The sequence below is a fragment of the Corvus kubaryi genome, unplaced genomic scaffold (genome assembly GCF_017639235.1).
Source record: "Corvus kubaryi isolate FWS band 111438036 unplaced genomic scaffold, C.kubaryi_AGA036_p1.0 37265, whole genome shotgun sequence".
Taxonomy (NCBI): domain Eukaryota; kingdom Metazoa; phylum Chordata; class Aves; order Passeriformes; family Corvidae; genus Corvus; species Corvus kubaryi.
This window is the reverse complement of record NW_024581080.1, coordinates 3,235,871-3,254,671: the sequence shown is the minus strand read 5'-3', so window position 1 is coordinate 3,254,671 and position 18,801 is coordinate 3,235,871. Positions and strand designations below refer to the sequence as shown.

At 58.5% G+C, this 18,801-nt stretch overlaps 1 protein-coding gene across 16 annotated transcripts in view; it reads left to right on the top strand.

Moving 5' to 3' along the window:
- ANK1 (ankyrin 1) overlaps positions 1-18,360 on the top strand; it is a 55,766-nt gene extending 37,406 nt beyond the window's left edge. For 3 of the 16 annotated variants that reach the window (XM_042024953.1, XM_042024961.1, XM_042024964.1), the window contains 29 exons: positions 602-799; positions 1,013-1,111; positions 1,501-1,599; positions 1,779-1,877; positions 1,982-2,074; positions 2,239-2,311; positions 2,721-2,744; positions 3,640-3,742; positions 4,025-4,172; positions 4,383-4,480; positions 4,569-4,793; positions 5,196-5,350; positions 5,525-5,736; positions 5,864-6,068; positions 6,236-6,332; positions 6,701-6,929; positions 7,112-7,237; positions 7,319-7,438; positions 7,655-7,739; positions 7,999-8,073; positions 8,551-8,682; positions 8,886-9,032; positions 9,556-9,564; positions 10,661-11,213; positions 11,898-12,156; positions 13,394-13,477; positions 13,734-13,901; positions 14,203-14,324; positions 16,097-16,190. In XM_042024953.1, coding sequence (XP_041880887.1) covers positions 602-799; positions 1,013-1,111; positions 1,501-1,599; positions 1,779-1,877; positions 1,982-2,074; positions 2,239-2,311; positions 2,721-2,744; positions 3,640-3,742; positions 4,025-4,172; positions 4,383-4,480; positions 4,569-4,793; positions 5,196-5,350; positions 5,525-5,736; positions 5,864-6,068; positions 6,236-6,332; positions 6,701-6,929; positions 7,112-7,237; positions 7,319-7,438; positions 7,655-7,739; positions 7,999-8,073; positions 8,551-8,682; positions 8,886-9,032; positions 9,556-9,564; positions 10,661-11,213; positions 11,898-12,156; positions 13,394-13,477; positions 13,734-13,901; positions 14,203-14,301 — 4,014 coding nt within the window. In that variant the 3' untranslated portion in view covers positions 14,302-14,324; positions 16,097-16,190. The other 13 variants (XM_042024963.1, XM_042024959.1, XM_042024956.1 and 10 more) reach the window with 12 other exon arrangements.
- The last annotated feature ends 441 nt before the right edge of the window (positions 18,361-18,801 follow it).

The window sequence follows — 18,801 nt, the reverse complement described above, 5'->3', positions numbered from 1 at the left end:
GCCAGCCCTCCCCATCTGGCACTCTCCTCTCCACTGTGCAGGCTGCTGGCAGACATGCTGGGCAGGCACCGGGAGCAGCCGGTACCAGTGCCAGCACCCTGTTGGTCTGCGTCACCAACAGCCTGCACGTCAGCCTGGGCAGCGGGTGTCTGCCAGCTGCTCTGCTCCTGCAGCGTGGCAGCAGAGGCAGGACTCAAGGCCCTGCAGTCTCTGCCTGAATACTAATGCTGTGTACTGGGAGTTTAGCTCCACACCTCAGCCAGGCACGTTCCAGGAGTTGTGTCTGCCCCAGCTTTTTGCAGCTCCCAGAGGCTGCATACTGCTGCAGAAATTCATGTGTGGAAAACTCCAGAACAGCCCATACCAGTCAAACCTGAAGCAGGTGGTCTTTGAAACCCCCGTGCTGACTTGGCTGGAAGAGTGGGACGTGGCCTCAATGTCAGGGCTGGTTGCTGTCAGAGAGATGGTGTGGGGGGCATCCCTGGGCTCTGGAGGCAACTAGGAAGGGCAGAGCTGGCCTGCAGAGGCAGGGTGGCACCTCCTGTCCCTTCTGGTCTGCTTGGCAGGGCTGAGCACTGCAATGAGCCTCTCTCCCCTGCAGAACGGGTACACCCCCCTGCACATCGCTGCCAAGCAAAACCAGATGGAGGTGGCCAGCAGCCTGCTGCAGTATGGGGCTTCTGCAAATGCTGAGTCTATGCAGGGAGTCACTCCCCTGCACCTGGCTTCCCAGGAGGGGCATGCAGACATGGTGGCACTGCTTTTCTCCAAACAAGCCAATGGCAACCTAGGCAACAAGGTAAGTTGTCCCAGTGCATCCTGCCAGGCTGGAGGCAAACAAGCCAGCAGAGAACAGCAGTCTGGATGGAGGTCCAGCCCCCTGTGCCTCCCTGTGTTTGGGCAGCAGGACACTGTGTCAGTCAGTTTGCCAAGCTGGAGACCTGACAGAGTCTCTGCTGATGGAGCTGGGGTGATGGCAGTGCCATTGTGCCAAGACCTCCTCTCTTTGCAGAGTGGCCTGACTCCTCTCCATCTTGTGGCCCAAGAGGGGCATGTGCTGGTTGCTGATGTTCTAGTGAAACATGGAGTCACGGTGGATGCAATGACCAGGGTAAAGTACTGCATTGACCATGGCTGTGGTGAAACACATGGGGGAACTACCTCTAGGTCTGCTCAGGGAGGAGCATTTCTTTTCTTTTTCTTTGTACAAGAAACTCCCCTCTAGCAGGCATCCTTACCATTTTGCCTGTGTCTTGGGGAATCTTCCTCCACTTCTCCCCACCTCTCTGGAGGAGTGATTCTTGCCTGCTCCTATAGCTCACCTCTGTACCCACAGGTACACATGGTTTGAAGCCCTCTGCTCTGGTCTTGGGCTTTTGGGAAGCCCCCACATGTGTGCCTCATCCTTCATGCATGGGGGCATGCCTGTGGGATGAGTATATCCAAGCCAGAAGGGCAGTAAGCACTAAGGACAGACTGAAACCTGATCTTGTCTTTCAGATGGGCTATACCCCGCTGCATGTGGCCAGCCATTATGGGAACATCAAGCTGGTGAAGTTTTTGCTGCAGCACCAAGCTGATGTCAATGCCAAGACTAAGGTACAGAGGTGTCCTGTGCTCCAAGGACCCTTCTGCCATGGGCAACAGCATGCAGGTTGATGGGGAAGGGGAGCTGTCCTCATGCTCCAGGCATGAAGCACGGTGTGTGAGACCTGGGGGCATTTCTGGAGCAGCAGACTTGCAGAACTGATTGCAGCATCCTCTGTCCTCCCCTGCAGCTGGGCTACACCCCCCTGCATCAAGCGGCACAGCAGGGCCACACAGATGTGGTGACACTGCTGCTGAAGCACGGTGCGTCTCCCAACGAGATCAGCACAGTGAGTACAATGCTTGCCCGCACCTCCCCACCCTGTGGCAAGCTCAGGCAGCTGCCTGGGCTGCCCTGTGGCTGCTGCTGCCCCAGTCTTTCCTCCGTGCACAGAATGGAACCACTCCCCTGGCCATTGCAAAGCGGCTCGGCTACATTTCTGTCACAGACGTGCTCAAGATTGTCACAGAGGAAACCGACATCCCGGTGAGCCCCTGGTACTAGGACCAGGATGCTGTGGAGGAGGGCTGGGACTGAGGGCAGCCTGGGAAAGGTCTGCAGCTGGGTGCCTAGCCCAGGTGTAAGGAGGGGGCTGCAGATAGCTGTGCAGCAAAGTGCTGGCCTCCTCTGACTCTGCTCTGCTCCCACAGTCAGTTGGTGACAAGCACCGCATGAGCTTCCCAGAGACTGTAGATGAGATTCTGGACGTATCAGAGGATGAAGGTGAGGGGCGGGAGTCAGGTCACACCATCCCAGAGATCTGCCAGCTGGGTCAGTGTGGCAGGCAGCAGTCATGGGGATGGCACTGGTGTTCCTGCTGGAACAGAGACACCCCCAGGGTGGGGGAGCTGTGTGGGCCCTGCTGTGGTCTTGCAGAGGGGACAAAGGAAGCCTACCAGACTCCTGAGGTGGCACCTCCTGGCTTGTGTGCTTCCCTGCACTATGCAGGGACACAAAGTCTGGACATCTCTGTGATCCTGTGCCCCAGGGACTGTGCAGAGAGCCCTTGGGCATGCAGAGCCCCCACTGTGCCTTGCTCTGCTGGAGGGCACCATCTCCCAGCCCAGCTGCAGCTGGTTTGCTCCTGCGCCCTCCCACCAAGACCTCACTTTTGCCTCTTCTTACTTTGCAGGCACTGCTCATGTCACAGTAATGGGTATGAAATATGTCCCCCTGCCCCAGCTCAATGGCCCATTTCACCCCATGGCCACTAAGCATCCGCACGCCATATCCATCTGCTGAGCCTTGCTGCTGGGCTGGTGCTCTCCAGCACCAGCCCTGCCATCCTGCCCTGCCAATCCATGTCCGTGCTGCTTGCTGTGGTGTGACTGCATGAATGGGCATCCTCCCACTCAGGAGGACCCTGACTCCCTTGTCAGACCCAGGCCCTGTCCATGGCAGGTGGAGGAACCTGGTACTGTGACAACTACTGGTGCCCCTCCACAACTGCCCCATTCCATCCTGGCCAGAGCAGAGATTAACCTGAGAGCTCAAGGTCTCTGTGCTTCTGTGGTCCCCTCCCCATCTCTGGGGTACTCTCTCTGGATCAGGAGGTGCTGGACACCCTCCCACAGGGCACTGGCCAGAGCCAAACCCCGATGAGCTAGTTAGCAGGTATTAATGGGACCAGTGGTCAGCATTAGCAGAGCTCTGTGCCTCCAGTGGGGTGTAGTGTTAGGGCAGCCTCCTGCACCCCCAGTCGTGCCTATGTCCCTGTCCCAGACATCAAAGTGTAAGGTGTCCCCTGCAGTCTCTGTGCTGATTGGTACTGTGAGAAAGAGGTTAGTGAGCAGCCGAAGTTCCTGATGGCTCCCACAGCTCCTGTCCCGCTGGCCTGCGGCATGGGCCTTGCCCTGCCAGCAGACCCATTCTGGCAGACAGCAAAGCCCCCCCTGTGTCTGGCTGAGACCCAGGGGCCAAGTGTCTGTGTCAAGCAGTGGGAGCGGGGATGCGCCCTGGCTCCAGCCCTGAGGAGGGGTGGGAGCAAAGGCTGGTTATCTGTGTTCCCTTGTCCATCTGCCTCTGCTTGCTGAGCCAGCTCTTGGTTTCAGAGGAAGAGCTGATTGCACCAAAGCCCAAGACACCTGATCTCAGAGACCAGGAAGGCAAAAGGGAGATACTGGAGTTCATGACCACAACGACACTGGAGCAAACGTAAGAGACACTGTATGGTGGGGAGGGAGCAGGTACAGGGCACAGAACAGCCTTGTGCTGGGCTGGGCTTCTTGTGGGGCACATAAGACTCCGGGCAAGGAATAGATCACTGAGCCCTCACTGGCTGCCATGGCAGGCAAAGCTGGTCAGTGCTGTTCCTGCACCAGGACATGGGACTGCTGCTTAGTTTGCCTTTGTCCAGCGGCCCCAGGACTCTGTGGGGATGGGCAGGGGCTGAGGGACCCTACCAGTTCTGTGGCTGTCACTACCCTCTCCTGCCAGGGTGGAGTCTCCAGCTGTCCTGCAGGTCCCCTGCATCCCACCTGAAACTGTGGTGACCAGAGCTGAGGAGACTGAGCAGGTAGGACCTGTGGAGACAGAAGCTGAGCAAGTCAGTCTGCTGCATGCACCCTCGGTGTCCCCACAGGAGGTGAGCATGAGATACAGCCTGCCATGGCCTCCCCCAGGCATTCCCTGCCGGGGCAGCTCCCCCATCATCACAGAGCTCAAGTGTGGGATGGGTAATGGGCATTGACCTGGTGGTGCAGGACTGTCCAGCGAGGATTGTGTAAGGGTGGGCAGGCTCAACACCCCCAGATAGGACCCTTTGCCCACGGGGTCTCTTCCCTGCCTTACACAGCCCTCCAAGGAGTTCGACGAGGACTCCCTGATCCCCAGCAGCCCTGCCACTGAGACCTCAGATAACATCAGCCCAGTGGCCAGCCCCGTGCACACAGGGTGAGTGCCCAGCCTGTGCAGCACATGCACACTCTGTTCACAAGCTGGCTGCAAGGTGCCCATGTGCCCATGCCTCTGTCCACTCCAGGTTCCTGGTGAGCTTCATGGTGGATGCCCGTGGTGGCTCCATGCGGGGCAGCCGGCACCATGGTCTGCGTGTGGTCATCCCACCCCGTGCCTGTGCTGCACCGACCCGCATCACCTGCCGCCTGGTGAAGCCCCAAAAGCTACCTGCACCCCCACCACTGGCTGAGGAGGAGGGTCTGGGCAGTCGGATCATTGCTCTGGGGCCTGCTGGTGCCCAGTTCCTCAGGTGAGCACAGCTGGGAAAAGAGCAGATTGGGCTGCCCACACCAGGGCCATCCCTCAGGACTGGGGACAGATCTGGGCTCATCTGGAGGGCTTTACCATCCAGGGCCAGACCTCTGCCTATCTCTGCTTCTGGAGGTTGGCAGAGGAGAAATCCCACCTCTTGTTGGGTGCAGCATGTTTCTGGGGTGGGTCATTCAAGAGTAATAGAACAGTGGCAGAAAAGCCCTGACCAGCCCTGTTCCACCAGCTGCAGAGCCCTCTTTCCCAGAGAGAGGGAGGTCAGCAGTCCTTCTTCCCCCAGCAGCTGCACAGCATGGGCAGGCACTCTGCCCAGGGCCACCTTGCTGCCTGCGTGTCCTTGTGCAGTTTGTGGGTGCCAGTGGCCTTCCTTTGCTATCTGCAGCCCTGTCATTGTGGAGATTCCACACTTTGCCTCGTATGGACGTGGAGACCGTGAGCTGGTAGTGCTGCGCAGCGAGAACGGCTCTGTCTGGAAGGAGCACCGCAACCGCTATGAGGAGAGCTACATGGACCAGCTGCTCAATGGCATGGACGAGGGTGAGTGTGCCAGGAAGGCGGGGGCTCCACACCTCACAGCTCCCTGCACGCAGGGCTGCGGTGGCCTGGGTGGTGGAATGGGGCTGAGTGGTGTGGTCAGTGCAGCATGGAGGGGTGTTGAGGGACAGCCAGATGCTTGGTGTATGAGCACTGATGGCAGTGCTGCCCTTGCAGAGCTGGAGAGCCAGGAGGAGCTGGATAAGAAGAGGGTCTGCCGCATCATCACCACCGACTTCCCTCTCTACTTTGTGGTCATGTCCCGGATTTGCCAGGACTGTGACATGATTGGCCCTGAGGGAGGCTGTTTGAAAAGCACACTGGTGCCCATGGTACAGGCCACCTTTCCAGACACTGCTGTCACCAAGAGAGTGAGGCTGGCCCTGCAGGTGAGCCCCAGAGAGCCCAGCCGGGGGCCCAGACATGCTTCTGCAATCAGGGGTGGGCAGCAAGCCCAGGCTGTGCCCCAGCCTGAGGAAAAACCATCCCTAATGCCCATCCCTGTGTTACCCACAGGCACAGCCTGTGCCTGATGAGTTGGTGACTAAGCTGCTGGGGAACCAAGCGACCTTCAGCCCCATTGTCACAGTGGAGCCACGACGGAGGAAGTTCCACCGCCCTATTGGCCTCCGTATCCCACTGCCACCATCCTGGAAGGACAATCCCCGAGACAGTGGTGAGGGTGACACCACCAGCCTACGTCTGCTCTGCAGTGTGATCGGTGAGGCTGTGAGCGTGCTCTCCATGGGGATGGGCTGGGCTGCCTCAGGGGGATGCAGTTCCAGGGAGCTCAGGAAAGGGCACAGCTGTGGAGAAAGCAAATGCCTAGGGGATGCAGACCCCAGGCTTATGGAAAGACAGTATGCTGACCCTTGCTTTCCGCTGCAGGAGGGACAGCCCAAGCCCAGTGGGAAGACATAACAGGCACCACAAAGCTGGTCTATGAAAATGAGTGTGCTAACTTTACCACCAATGTGTCTGCCAGGTGAGTCCTGGGCAAACGTGTGCCCATCTGAGGACATCTGGTGCTCCTTGGGCCTTGGTACAGCCTTTGCCAGGAGAAGCCCCTTATCCCTGGTGCTGTGCTGCCCTATTCCTACATGCAGGGTGGTTTCTTCTAGCCTTGAGACCCCTGTGCTGCCTGAGCACACACCAGGAAACACTCATGACAGCTGGGTGTGCAGAAGGAAGGAGGCCATTATTTATACTTGGGTGGGTCCCCATCACGGATGGGGCTACACCTGTGTCCAGAGCTCCTGGGGCTTCCTCTGAGGTCCAGTTGGCTGTTGAGGGGGGTGGGGGCAGCTCCCTGGTGCCACTGCCCAGCAGCACCCCGACCCAGATGTCCTGCAGGTTCTGGCTGGCCGACTGCCCACGCACAGCTGAGGCTGTGCACTTTGCCACGATGCTGTACAAGGAGCTGACAGCCGTGCCCTACATGGCCAAATTCGTGGTGTTTGCCAAGATGAATGATGCACGAGAAGGCCGGCTGCGCTGCTACTGCATGACTGATGACAAGGTTGACAAGACTTTAGAGCAGCATGAGAACTTCACAGAGGTGGCCCGCAGCAGGGACATTGAGGTTTGTCCCCAGCAGCATGTGTGGAGGGCAGCAGGGAGAGGGCTGACAAAGTGAGGGGAGACTGATGCCAGTGGAAGGGCCTGGCCCCGGCCTGGCTAGGAGAGTCAGGGTTAGCTGCCCTGTCCAGGAGCGGGAGAAGCAGCTCTGCACAGGGTCTGAGCATGTTTTATGCTCCCTGCCAGGTGGTAGAGGGGATGCCTTTGCACGTCGAACTCTCAGGGAACCTGGTGCCTGTCAAGAAGGCCACTCAGCCCCGCACCTTCCTCTTCCAGTCCTTCCGGGAGAATCGTCTTGTCATCCCCATCAAGGTAATGTCAGGGTACAGGACTGGGCAACCAGTTAGGGCCCTTGGCTTGTGCCAAGCCACCTAACTGGGCTCTGGCACTCAGGTCCGGGACAGCAGCCGGGAAGCCAGTGGCTCCCTGTCTTTCTTGCGTAAGGCCATGAAATACGAGGACCTCCAGCATGTGCTCTGCCACCTGAACATCAGCATACCACCCTGCACCAAGGTCAGTGTAGGCTCTTTGGCACTCTGGTAGGGGGCAGTGAGGGCCCATCCCTCTCCCAAGTGCAGGGGACGGCCCTTGCTGTCAGCTTTCTTCTTCACCTGCTCCATGTGGCCTTGTCATGCCATTCTGGAACTGAAGGAGAAGCAGTCGTGTCAGGGCAGAGCTGCTGCCCTCTTTTCAAGCTGCTGACCCCTTGGTTTGTCACCATTTTCACAGGGAAGTGGCAGTGATGAGCGAAGGAGGACACTGACGCCATTGTCTCTGCGGGAGCGATACAGCATTCTAAGTGAGACCAGTTTTGGTATGCAGCCTGCTAGGACCATTCCAGCTCACTCACTACCTGCACTTGGGGTGCCCAAGCCAGTGGAAAGGCTGGGATGATCCTGTCATAGTCGCACTCATGGCAACTTCCCTTTCCCTGAAGGTTTCCTTGGTCCTGCCTGCAGGGCAGTGCTGTGCCTACGGGTCTGTGTGACCCCCATGGGCAGCACCCCGTTCCCCTCACCACTCTGGTGCAGAGCCCTGCACAGCTGAAGCTGTGACTCCCTTTTCTTCTCCAGGCTCTCTGAGCAGCACAGACAAGGCAGACCAGAAGATGGTTGACATAGCAGAACAGCTGGGCCTCAGCTGGGCCGGTGAGTCCACACCTGACAGTTCTGAGGATGCACAACACTCCTCGGAAAGCTGACACTTAAGGAGGCTGGAAGTGTGCTGCCAGGTGTAGTGACTGCTTTGCACTGCACCCTTGCTGTGAGCATTCCAGGGCACTGAAGTGAACCTTCCCACGGCTGTGCACATATTCACACGCACGGGTAGCAGGCTAGGGCTTTGTTATGAGTTGTACATATTGCTGCTGGTCGTTGCAGCCACACACCCAACGGCAGAGCCCACATTTCTCCTTAGCATGAGACCCTACTGCACTGGTCACAGCCAGCCTGAGCAGGGGGGGCTTCAACCTCTGCCCCATCCCAGCTCCTGTTCCTGCATGTTCTGCTGTGTTCAGTTGTATGTAACAGAGGGTCTCTGCACTGGTCCTGGCTGAGCCCTTCACAATGTCCCTAGCCTTGTGGTGGGCACCAGAGGGTCTGATACTGATGTGGTGTTTTCCCCAGAGCTGGCACGTGAGCTGCAATTTGGGGTGGATGACATCAACAGGATACGTGTGGAGAACCCCAATTCCCTTCTGGAGCAGAGCATAGCCTTACTCAACCTCTGGGCCAGCCGTGAGGGCAAGAATGTCAAGAGTGAGTAGTTGTGGTGCCCTTTTACAGGGACAGAGGTGGCAGGGCTAGCTGTGCAGAGCAGTGTGTGCATCTTCAAGGATCACTGGCTGGCTTTACAGTGGTGGTTCATGCATATCTGCCTTCCCTGCCCACCTGGAGCGTGTCTGGGGCATGGCTGTGTCTCCCCAAGTGACCAGTTTGCTGACACCATCTTCCCCCTGCAGTGGAGAACCTGTACACTGCACTGAGGAACATTGACCGCGGCGAGATTGTCAACATGCTGGAGGGCTCTGGTCGGCAGAGCCGCAGCCTGAAGGGAAGTTGGCGCTACACGGACAGAGACTACTCCCTCTCACCATCCCAGATGAATGGTGAGCCCCAGCTTCTGGCAGGGAATGCAGGAGGGCCCTGGGGGCACAGTCTGTGCAGAGATTGGGGCTGGTGTCTTGCCTGACCAGGTTGCACCCACTGAGAACTGAGTGGGCACAAGGCATTGCTGACAGATGTGGCCTCTTCACTGGGGCTTATGCTGCTGAAAGCTTGGCTCTGCCATACTGCTTTCTCAGAAATTCTCCAGGTGGGATTGACATGTGTTCCTTATCCCAATGTGCCAGTGAGAGGTGCCTCTGGCTATGCAAGCTGAGCCAGGGAGCTCACAGAGTCCTGGCTGTCCAGCTGTGGTGGTGTGCCTGGATGTGGGGACACAGCCTGGATGTGCATATGCCTGGATGTGGGGAGTCAGCTGTGGCATATGCTGCTGGGGAGCCGGCACACCAGACAGGGGCAGGGCTTTGTGCTGCTACAGCCCTGCACTGTGGCTCTGCCCCTGCAGCACTGGCTCATCGCTCTCTCCCTCTCTGTCTCTTGTTCTGTTTTCTCAAACATGCCACCTAGTGCTGCCAGGTGCGGGCACTCCTGTGGGTCACTTCTTTTCACCTTTCTCCTCTGAGCTCATCCTGGCCTCTCCTCTCATCTTCTTCCACTGCCTGTCTCCACTGTCTCCACCTCAGCTAAGCCCTCCGGGAGCTGCATCCTGCTCCAGTGACTGCATGTCATCAGGGACTGCCCCTCTTGCAGCTGTCATGCTTGCAGGCAGCCATCCCAGGCCTTCTCCTCCTGCACAGTCCCAGGCTCCTTCTCTCACTGGCACTGCACTGCATGCCTCTGGCCAGGCACCTGCCCATGGGTGCCCTTTCTGTGCCAAGGGTCCCAGCTGTACCCTGTGCCTTGGCTGTGGCTGGCATTCCCTGGCTGCCAGGGGAGCAGAACAGGTTCACTGCTGAACTCCAGGGGTGAAAAAATGGCTCAGAGCTGAAGAAGGCTGAGCAAAGCCACCTGCATGGGTGGGAGTGCCTGGCTTGGTTGTAGTTCATACGGATGTGCCTGAGCTGTGCACGTGGCCCTGGGTGATGAGACATAACGATGGCTTGTAGCCCTGGAGACACCAACAGGGTTGTGAGGCCTCCTGTAGAGCCTGGGATTGCATGGTGTGTACTGGGGCCATCCTTCTCTGCTCATGGTACTTCCAGCCTGCTCCTCTGTGCTGTGGAGAGTGTTTGGCTTTGAGAGTTGGTGCCTGCCAGACTTGGCTACTTGAACTCCAGGCTAACTGCCAGCCAGCTGGTACTGGATGGGGGCTGTGGGCAGGGACCAGGGGTCTGATGGAGCAAGGTAGCAAAGAGGGCACTGTGTCCTGCAGAGTGGATGGAGCATTGTGTGAACACCAGGCCAATCCTCCTCACAGGAAGGAGGCAGCCACAGGACCTGCCCAAACCAGCCCCAGGACTTGAAGGGAGGCATGGCAGCATTTGCAGGGACCATGTGAAAGCAGCCGCTGCTGTGAGCACAGCCCTGCTCAACCTGGCCACAGGGGGCTATGGCATGACCATTGCTGTCCTTGGGGCAGTCATCCTTCCAGAGGCTGTTTCCCTTTTGCCCTACTGTGCTTGTGCGTGCGTGAGATGGCTGCTGGAGATGATGCCTCTGTCTGCCCATATAGGTTACGCTTCACTGCAGGACGAGCTGCTGTCCCCTGCCTCCCTGCATTACACACTGCCATCCCCGCTGCGTGCCGACCAGTACTGGAATGAGGTGGCCATCATGGATGCTATCCCCATGGCTGCCACTGAGCAGGATGCCCTGATGGAGATGTCCGACATGCAGGTGTGGTCCTCGGGGCTCACCCCCTCGCTGGTGACTGCTGAGGACTCCTCTCTGGAGTGCAGCAAGGCTGAGGACTCCGATGCCACAAGCGAAGGCCGGTTCCCAGGGCAACTTCTAGCAGATGCTCATGGCCCAGACCACATGGGCTCTATGGACCTGGTTGAGGATGACACAGTGGACTCAGATGCCATGAATGGCCTGATTGACCTTCTAGAGCAGGAGGAGGGGCAGAGGCCAGAGGGGAAGATGCCATCTGGTGATCATCAACCAGGGACTGGGGAGCAGGACCCGGAGAGTGAAGTCTCTTTTGTTTCAGTTCAGCAGAAGGTGCAAGCCAGGATCATGACATCACCTACCTTTAGCCATGCTGTGGAGAAGAGTGCAGACAGGTACTGCCACCTGGGGCACCAGGGTGACCGTGGTAGGGGAGCACAACTGCTTTGCCAGCTACTGCCCTGTGCTGGGCCAGCTGCAATAATCTCCCTGCTTTGCTTGCTTCTCTGCTGGTCTCCAGCTCTGGAGCCCAGGCATCTGCAGTACACAGAACAATGGTTGGGCCTTTCTGGCAATGCTCTGGAGGGCTCCTTGCAGACCACCTGGGAGGAACCCCAGTCAGCCAGGCCCTGCATGTAGGTCGTACTTACCAGAGCTAACCCTGACCTGGGCTGCCTCCTTCCACATTCCCAGTGGCACTGGACCCATTAGGTCCCTGGCGGCGCCCAGCAATGCTCCACAGCATTAGACCACATTAGAGCTAGACCACACTAGACCATTAGAGCACAGCATGCTCTTGCCTCAGATCCTGGCAGCCAAGCCATGAGGCTGTGGGATGGGCAAGGAGCATGGCGTGGAGCTGGCCTGTGCCTTTTGTGCATCTGCGTTTTGTGCTGCTTCTGCCGGGTGCCCAGCAGTGCCGTGAGCTGGGGAGTGGAGCCAGCGCCTGTGGGGTGCAGGCTGCGCCGGTGTGCCTGCCGGAGCTCGGCTGGTGCTCAGGGTGCAGCACTCCATGCAAAGCTGACTGCCTCTCTCTCTCTGTCTCTCTCTCCCTATCCTTGTCCCTCTCCGGTGCCCAGGCTGAGGGACTGGAATGCAGAAGGCTCCTTTATCTCCTGCCTACAGGACCTGACACCGGGCTCCTGGCAGGAGGGAGTCACCCGAAGGCTGCTCCCAACGCACACCACAGCCTCCGGGGCACAGGGCCAGGAGCAAGAGCAGGTCCTGATGCCAGCCATGGAGCTGATGCGGATCAGCTCTGCAGAGGACAGCGACTGGCAGCCTCAGCACCCCGCAGGCGGCTGGCAGGAGGAGGCCGACAGCCGCTTCTTTGGGCAGGTGAGGGTAGGAGCAGGGGACTCAGCCCTGCAGGAAGTGGCGACCCTATGGACAGCCTTTTCTGGAGTCTGCTGCAAGGCCAGTCAGGCAGACCAGGTGCTACCTCTTCAAGTCTTCTGGCACACTTCCTGCCCCTGGGGGTGCCTCTCAGCCCAGAATAGCCTGCTGTGCTTGATACCTGAGCTCTTGCTCTCCATTTATAACCCAGTCACCCTCCCAGACTTCTTCCTTATTGAGTATCTGCCCTGGCTGCCAGCCCAACAGCCTGCTGGAGCCAGAAATAGAGCTGGTCTAGGGGCCAGGCTGGGTGGTGGGCTTGATGCCATGGTCACACAGAGCCAGCAGGTACAAGGTGAGGGCAAGCACCTTTCCCCAGCCAGAGCACGCACAGCCATCCCGGCAGCACGGCCATGCTTGGAGGTGGCTGCTCAGCTCTGCCATGTGCGTTACCTGAGTCACTAGTGATTGCAATGACACCCCAAAGCCCTGGCTTTTGCCCAGGGCTTCGTCCTGTGACAGAGGACTGCACGCTGCCCTCCCACCGTAGTCAGGAGGACAGGCTGTTGGGCAAGCTGACAGAGAAGAGGGACAGATCTGTCCTGGCCACATGACTTTGAGAGAAGCTGTGACTGCAAAGGACGCCCCACCTGCCCGCTCCCTTCTCGCCGCCCACAGCCAGCAGAGCCGCGGCAGCTGAGGTTACAGCAGCTCCCGCAGAGCCGGGGCACTGCGTGGGCAGGCTGCAGACCCGCAGGGCGCGATGCAGCCGGGTAGCACGGCTGAGTTCTGACAGCGGGCTCAGACCCGCGGGCACACGCGCAGCTGTGCGTGCGGAGGCAGGATGTGGGCTTTCCTGGCCCAGCTGCTGATCGCTCTGGTGCTTCTGGCCTTCTTCCTGGTCAGCTGCCAGAACGTCATGCACATCGTCAGGGGCTCTGTCCGCTTCCTGCTCAAACACGCCCATCGTGAGCTGGACAAGGAGCTCGGGGAGAGCCAGGGGCTGGCGGATGACGAGGAGGCTCTCTCCGCCAGAGTCGTCCGCCGGCGCGTCCTCGTGAAGGTAACGAGCGGGGGAGCTGAGGGACCAGCCCCAGGGCAGATGCGGAGGAAAGCAGTGAAGGGTCAGGGCAGGGTGGGAGACGGAGGCTGTGGGGTGCATGTCAGGTGTACTGTTCTACCTGCAAAACAACTCACCCCACCGCCCTCAAATGCCCTGATCTCCCTCCTGTTCCTGCAGGGGAATGAAGCCCTTCATCTCCCTGGAGAGCAGGTGACTGAGGAGCAGTTCACAGATGATCAAGGCAATATCATCACCAAGAAGGTGAGTGATCAGGGGCAAGATATGGGCAAGGGCATGCTGCAGCCTTTCTCTTCTCCCCTCCACCCAGCTGCTCCCTGTAGCCCAGGGGCCCATGTAGGGCCTTTTCGTCCCACTGTCTTCGGTTACAGTCACGGCATTTCTCCAGCTCATGGGACGGAGGCTGCACACCACGTGCAGTTCAGGACCAGACTGGGTGAGGAGGGAGTCATGGTGCCCTGGGGCTAGCTGTGACGCCCAGCTGTGTGGGTCTCCACAGATTATCCGGAAGGTGGTGCGTCAGCTGGGCCCTGGTGACATGGGTGACAGGCAGGAACAGGAGGAGCTGATTCTGGAGGGCTCCCTACAGGAGCCCCAAGACCTGGAGGCTGAGGATGATCACTTCATGAAATACTCCATCTTGCACCGGGATGGTCTGGGCGCCAAGGTACAGTGTGGATCATAGCCCTGCCTTGTAGGCAGCCTGCCTGGGCCAGCACCCAGGACTCTCAGGACTTCTGCAGGACTTTCAGGCTCTGGGACTGTGGCACCCTCTGTCCTTTCTTCTGCCCTGCTCTCCTCTCCTGTTTCCCCTCTAAGACTTCCAGGGGCAAATCTTGCCCACTGCACCAGTCTTGCTTGGTGTTTTCTGCCTGCCAACTGACTCCGCCTTTCCCTCTCCTGTCCTCTTCTCTATGTCTGTCTGTTCTCCTGGGTGGTCCTGCTTCCTGCCCCTGCGGCTTCCTCAGGAGGAGGTGCGAGTGCGTGTCCCGAAACCAGAGGTCTCTGGGGGCAGGATGGGGGCTCAGATAGTGAAACGAGCCAGCCTGAAAAGGGGGAAGCAGTGACCCCTCAAATGGCCTCTTTTGAGGTAACCCTACCTTTGCTCTTCCTTCTGTCCTGGCTCTCCATGCTGCTGCCTGCACTGAGCTGCTGGTCGTGCATATTCTCCTGGGGAAAGTGTGGCGGGGCTGTGCCGAGCTCTCGGCCTGCAGAGAGGGTTTGCTGTGCTGCAGCAAAAGACTGAGGGTGGGCAGCAGTGTGCCCCTGCTGATAACCTGCTCCTGGGTGCTGTGAGGACAGGGTGCCCTGGTCTGCAGCGATGCTCCAGCCAGCTGTGTGTACAGCACCCTACTGCAGCCACCGTGGCAAGGGTTGCTACTGCAAGTGACAGCATCCTGGGTGCTCAGGGTGATGGTCCTCAGTGACAGGGCCACAGAGTTATTACTCCTGGTTATGCTGGGCTACAGACAGGGGGATGGTCTTTGTCCAAAGCCACTCCAGGGAAAAAAGTTGCATTTGCTTGGGATCTGAGCAGAACCACCCCCTTCATGCATGAGCACTAACTGTGCAGCCTTGTGGAGCTGGTGCCTTGGTGTCCCCTTCCCAAGGGGTGCAGCTGGGCACTGGCAGAGCTGTGGGTCAGATGAAGGGTTCTGTGGGGCCATGATCTACTTCCTCTGCTTACAGCACTGTTCTGGGAAATGCAGCTGCTTCCTCTGCTAGCCATGGAGAGGATAGCAGTGAGGTCTACTGAAGCCAGGATGAGGGCAGGCCTTGGCAGAGTGCTGCTGGGGGATGTCGGGGCAGTAGGGATGCAGGAGTGGTGGGTGCAGGAACATGACACTTGTAGGGGCTGATGACAGGGCACCTGCCTTTGACCTAGGACATTTTTTCCACTGATCCCCACTGAGCTCAGAATCACCACTTGAATCTTGTGCATTCCCTGGTACTCCTGCCTTCCCTGTGGAGTGGGACTAGACCAGGTTGAAGGCAGGGTGCTTGGCACAGCACACTTGAGCCCAGCTGCATCATTTTTCTCTGCACACTCACTGCTGGGCTGACAATGCAGCACTGGGGGAAGGTGTTGCATGTGTGCTCCCCAGCTGCCCAGCACTGCCTGAGCCTGGTAGGAGGCTGCCAAGCACGGGCAGTTGGTCCTCTGGCTTCTGCTGTACATGCATGGCTTGCTCTGTCCTCCCTCTCTCTTCTCTCCACTCTGTTAGTGAGCTCTCTGTGGGTGTGCGAAAGTCAAGAGGCTTATGCTTGTGGGCACATGTTCGTGCAAACTCTGTCCCCCTCTGCCTGCCCCACTCCCTGGACAGTCCCTGGCTCTGCCTCTCTCTGGGGCACTGCTCCTGTTGCTTTGCTTTTGCAGTTTTCCATTGTGTGAGAGTGGTCCAGGGTGTGCACTGGGGAAGGTCTTCCTCACTGCTGGGAGAGTGGGGTGCAGTCAGTCACCCTAGCTGAGGCACAGGGCTCAAGGCTGGCCTCCTCCATCCCAGAACCTAGAGCAGCCCTCCCAGCTCCTTCCCAGTGCCACATTGCTGTTGGTGCAGCTCAGCCCCTGCTTGCTGCTGTCTGCAGATGGGGCAGCGCCATCAATACCATCGATGTCATTGCTCCTAGCTCCAGGCAGGCCACTTAGTGGTGCTCTGTCACTGTCTCTGTGACACCCCCCAAAACTTGTTGTGTGGTTGCTTGGCAGAGTGGGTGCATGTGGGACAAGCACAGTGTACAGAAGGGACTTCCCAGCCATGTACCTGGCTGCCCCACCATTTATCCTGGATGTGCCACCATGAATGCCTGGTAACCCTATTCCCCTGGTAACCCCCATTCCTGTGTCTCTCTGTGTCTCTCCAGGATCACACCTCAACACCAAACCACTGAACTTCACACACGTTCTGACACATACCTGAGAAGAGAGGAGAGGAGAGGAGAGGAGAGCAGAGAATGGAGGGGAGCAGGGCTGGCTGTACATGTTTCTATAGGCTAATGGCATGATTTCTGTATGAGACATACTTACCGTCCTATCCGCATGACTGACTGACTGCAAGACGCATGAGCTACAGTACTTAAAACTGACGAGAGGCCTCTGTCCCTGCCCCGCTGCTGCCAGGAGCCCAGAGACAGCACCACGCACCAGGGGCATGCTCTCAGCTCCTTTGGGAGGCAAGAGCTGGAGTAGAAGAAGATGAGAGGGAAAGAGATTCCACCTCTGTGTGATCGCGTGCATAGATGCATCTCCACGTCTGTGCTCCAGCTGCAAGAGGAAAGCTGGGACAGCATGGTACTGCTCACCACGGAAGGAGAGGTGCTTGGCCCCCCCACAAATGCCTGTGCTGCCTCTGCTGGACTTGCTTTTCATCCCTCCCTGTGAGTGTTGGGTTTTGGGGAGGGCAGCAGTGGACAGAGGGTGCAAAGGGAGGCTGCAGGGAGCACAGCTGCCCTGGGCAGAGGGACTGGTGCAGGGCTGCCCTTCCTCTCCCTAGCACGTGCAAAGTCTCCCGCCAGGGCAGAGCTCTGGGCTGAGCACTGAGCTCGTTGCTTATGTTGAAAGTGTAAACTGTACAGCAATCAGCCTTGTGTATATGAACCAATAAATACTATGCAAACCCCTAGGGACACTCTAGCAGTATGTACAAAGCACTAACAGCTCTGCTCTCAAATACCTCTTCAGGCTGCAGGATGGGCAAAGCCTTTGGAATATGTGAGCAGCTCTGGTGAATGGAGCAGGAAGGCTATAGGAGTGAGAGGGCAGCAGCCTGCCCCTGTCCTGTGCCCCTCTGCCTGAGCCTGGCCCCTTCCTGGCCTGAAGAGGCGGGGCCTAGAGGTGCAGTCCCATGGGTCTGCCCATGGTCCAGCCCCAGTTTGCGTTGGCTCCAGCTGGGTTGAAGCTGTAGGCCTGCGTTGAGGTGCTCGGGGCCCAGGGAGGATGTGCAGTGAGAGAGAGCAGGGAGTGCTTGTGCCACACATGGGGTTGTGCCTAGCTCTACTCAGCACAATATCTGCTCAGGAGATGAGCCGGGAGCTAGCAATAGCCAACAGCCGTGCAATACGCACCCCAGGCAAGGGCTTTGCAGGGACCCTGGCCTCCCTGCAAGGGAGGTTATAGCCCTGGATACTGACCCTCCCGGGACCAATCCCAGAGACATGGGGGCTGCTGCCCCGGTGGCTGCGTTTTCTCCAGGTGGAATGTGCTGTGGCAGCAGCCTGAGCCCTGGGGCCACCTCAGATCAGCTGCTCTAGCAGGAGAGCAGCACTGGGCAGAGCTGCCCAGGCAGCTCAGAGTCAGGGAGTAGATTGAACCTGTGGTAATACTTGACCCCAGGAGCGCAGGGTGCAGGTAGCGGCACTTGGTCCTACATCCCTGATCCTGTCCTTTACCTAACTGATGTGGGGACCTGGCCTTTGTAGCACAGTGATGTGGGGACCCCCTGCTCTTTCTCCTGGAAGTGGCCATGGACCTGCTTTGCAGAGTCTGGGTTTATTCTCTGTGGCCAGGTGCAGAACAAGCGCACCTCCAGCTTCAGGCCATGGGATGGTGGCCTTGGCAGGGCAACCCTGCCTTTCAGTGGGCGTGCATCTGCTGGGAGAGCTCCTGCCTGCCCTGCGGCCAAGAATAAGCCTCGCTGCAGCGAAGCAACTGACCCAGCTTAGCCTTGGAGAGCAAAGCAGTCCCTTCCCCACCCCAAAGTTGAGCCATATAGGCACAGACTCTCCGTCCATCACCCTTGCTGCGTACAATAACCTCCCTAGACCCACTGCAACAGCTGACTCCGTAGCATCACCCTAGAGTTGTGTGTGGGTCCAGTGCTTTGGCCTTGTGTATGCCATAGGGAATGTGCTGTGCTGCAACTGTGCCAGGCACCTGCAGTGACATTGCTTTGCGCTCAGATTGCTTGTAGGGCTGGTAGGGGGAGGCTGCACCCAACATTGAGCCTAGAGAATGCTGCAGTCTGCACACTAGAAGCTTTTTAGAAGTTTTAAAAAATTACTTTTATTTTCTTTTTTTAATTGTTATGGAAACAAGCCTTTTGGATTTCCCTGTCTTAGGTCCTGATGTATAGATCATTTCCCTGTACACCAGCTATCAGACTACGAATTAATAAATAAATCAACACAAACAGTGTCTCATCTCTGCTTTTCCAAAGGTGGGGAAGATGGAGACCCCGAGGGTGGGTCCCCTCTGTCCGTACCCTATTGCCGGGAGGGTGCGGGCGGCCGTGGGAGTGGCGGCTGCTTTTGCTCTGCCGTTCGTGGGGAAGTTGAAGGGAGCAGGAACGTGCGCACCCCCGAGGGGCTGCGGCGGCCTCTCCCAGGGTGGGCGAGGGGGGAAGCGGCCATGCCGTCGGTGCCACTGGTACCCCCAGCACTGCGGCGGGTGTGCCGGGGGCAGCGGCGCTACTGAGCCTCCGCCCGAGAGGCCCCGCCGAGAGCACCGGTCCGACCGGCGCTGTCCAGCGTCCGCGCTCCCCGCGCTCCAGCCCTCTATCCTATCCTATCCTATCCTATCCTATCCTATCCTATCCTATCCTATCCTATCCTATCCTATCCTATCCTATCCT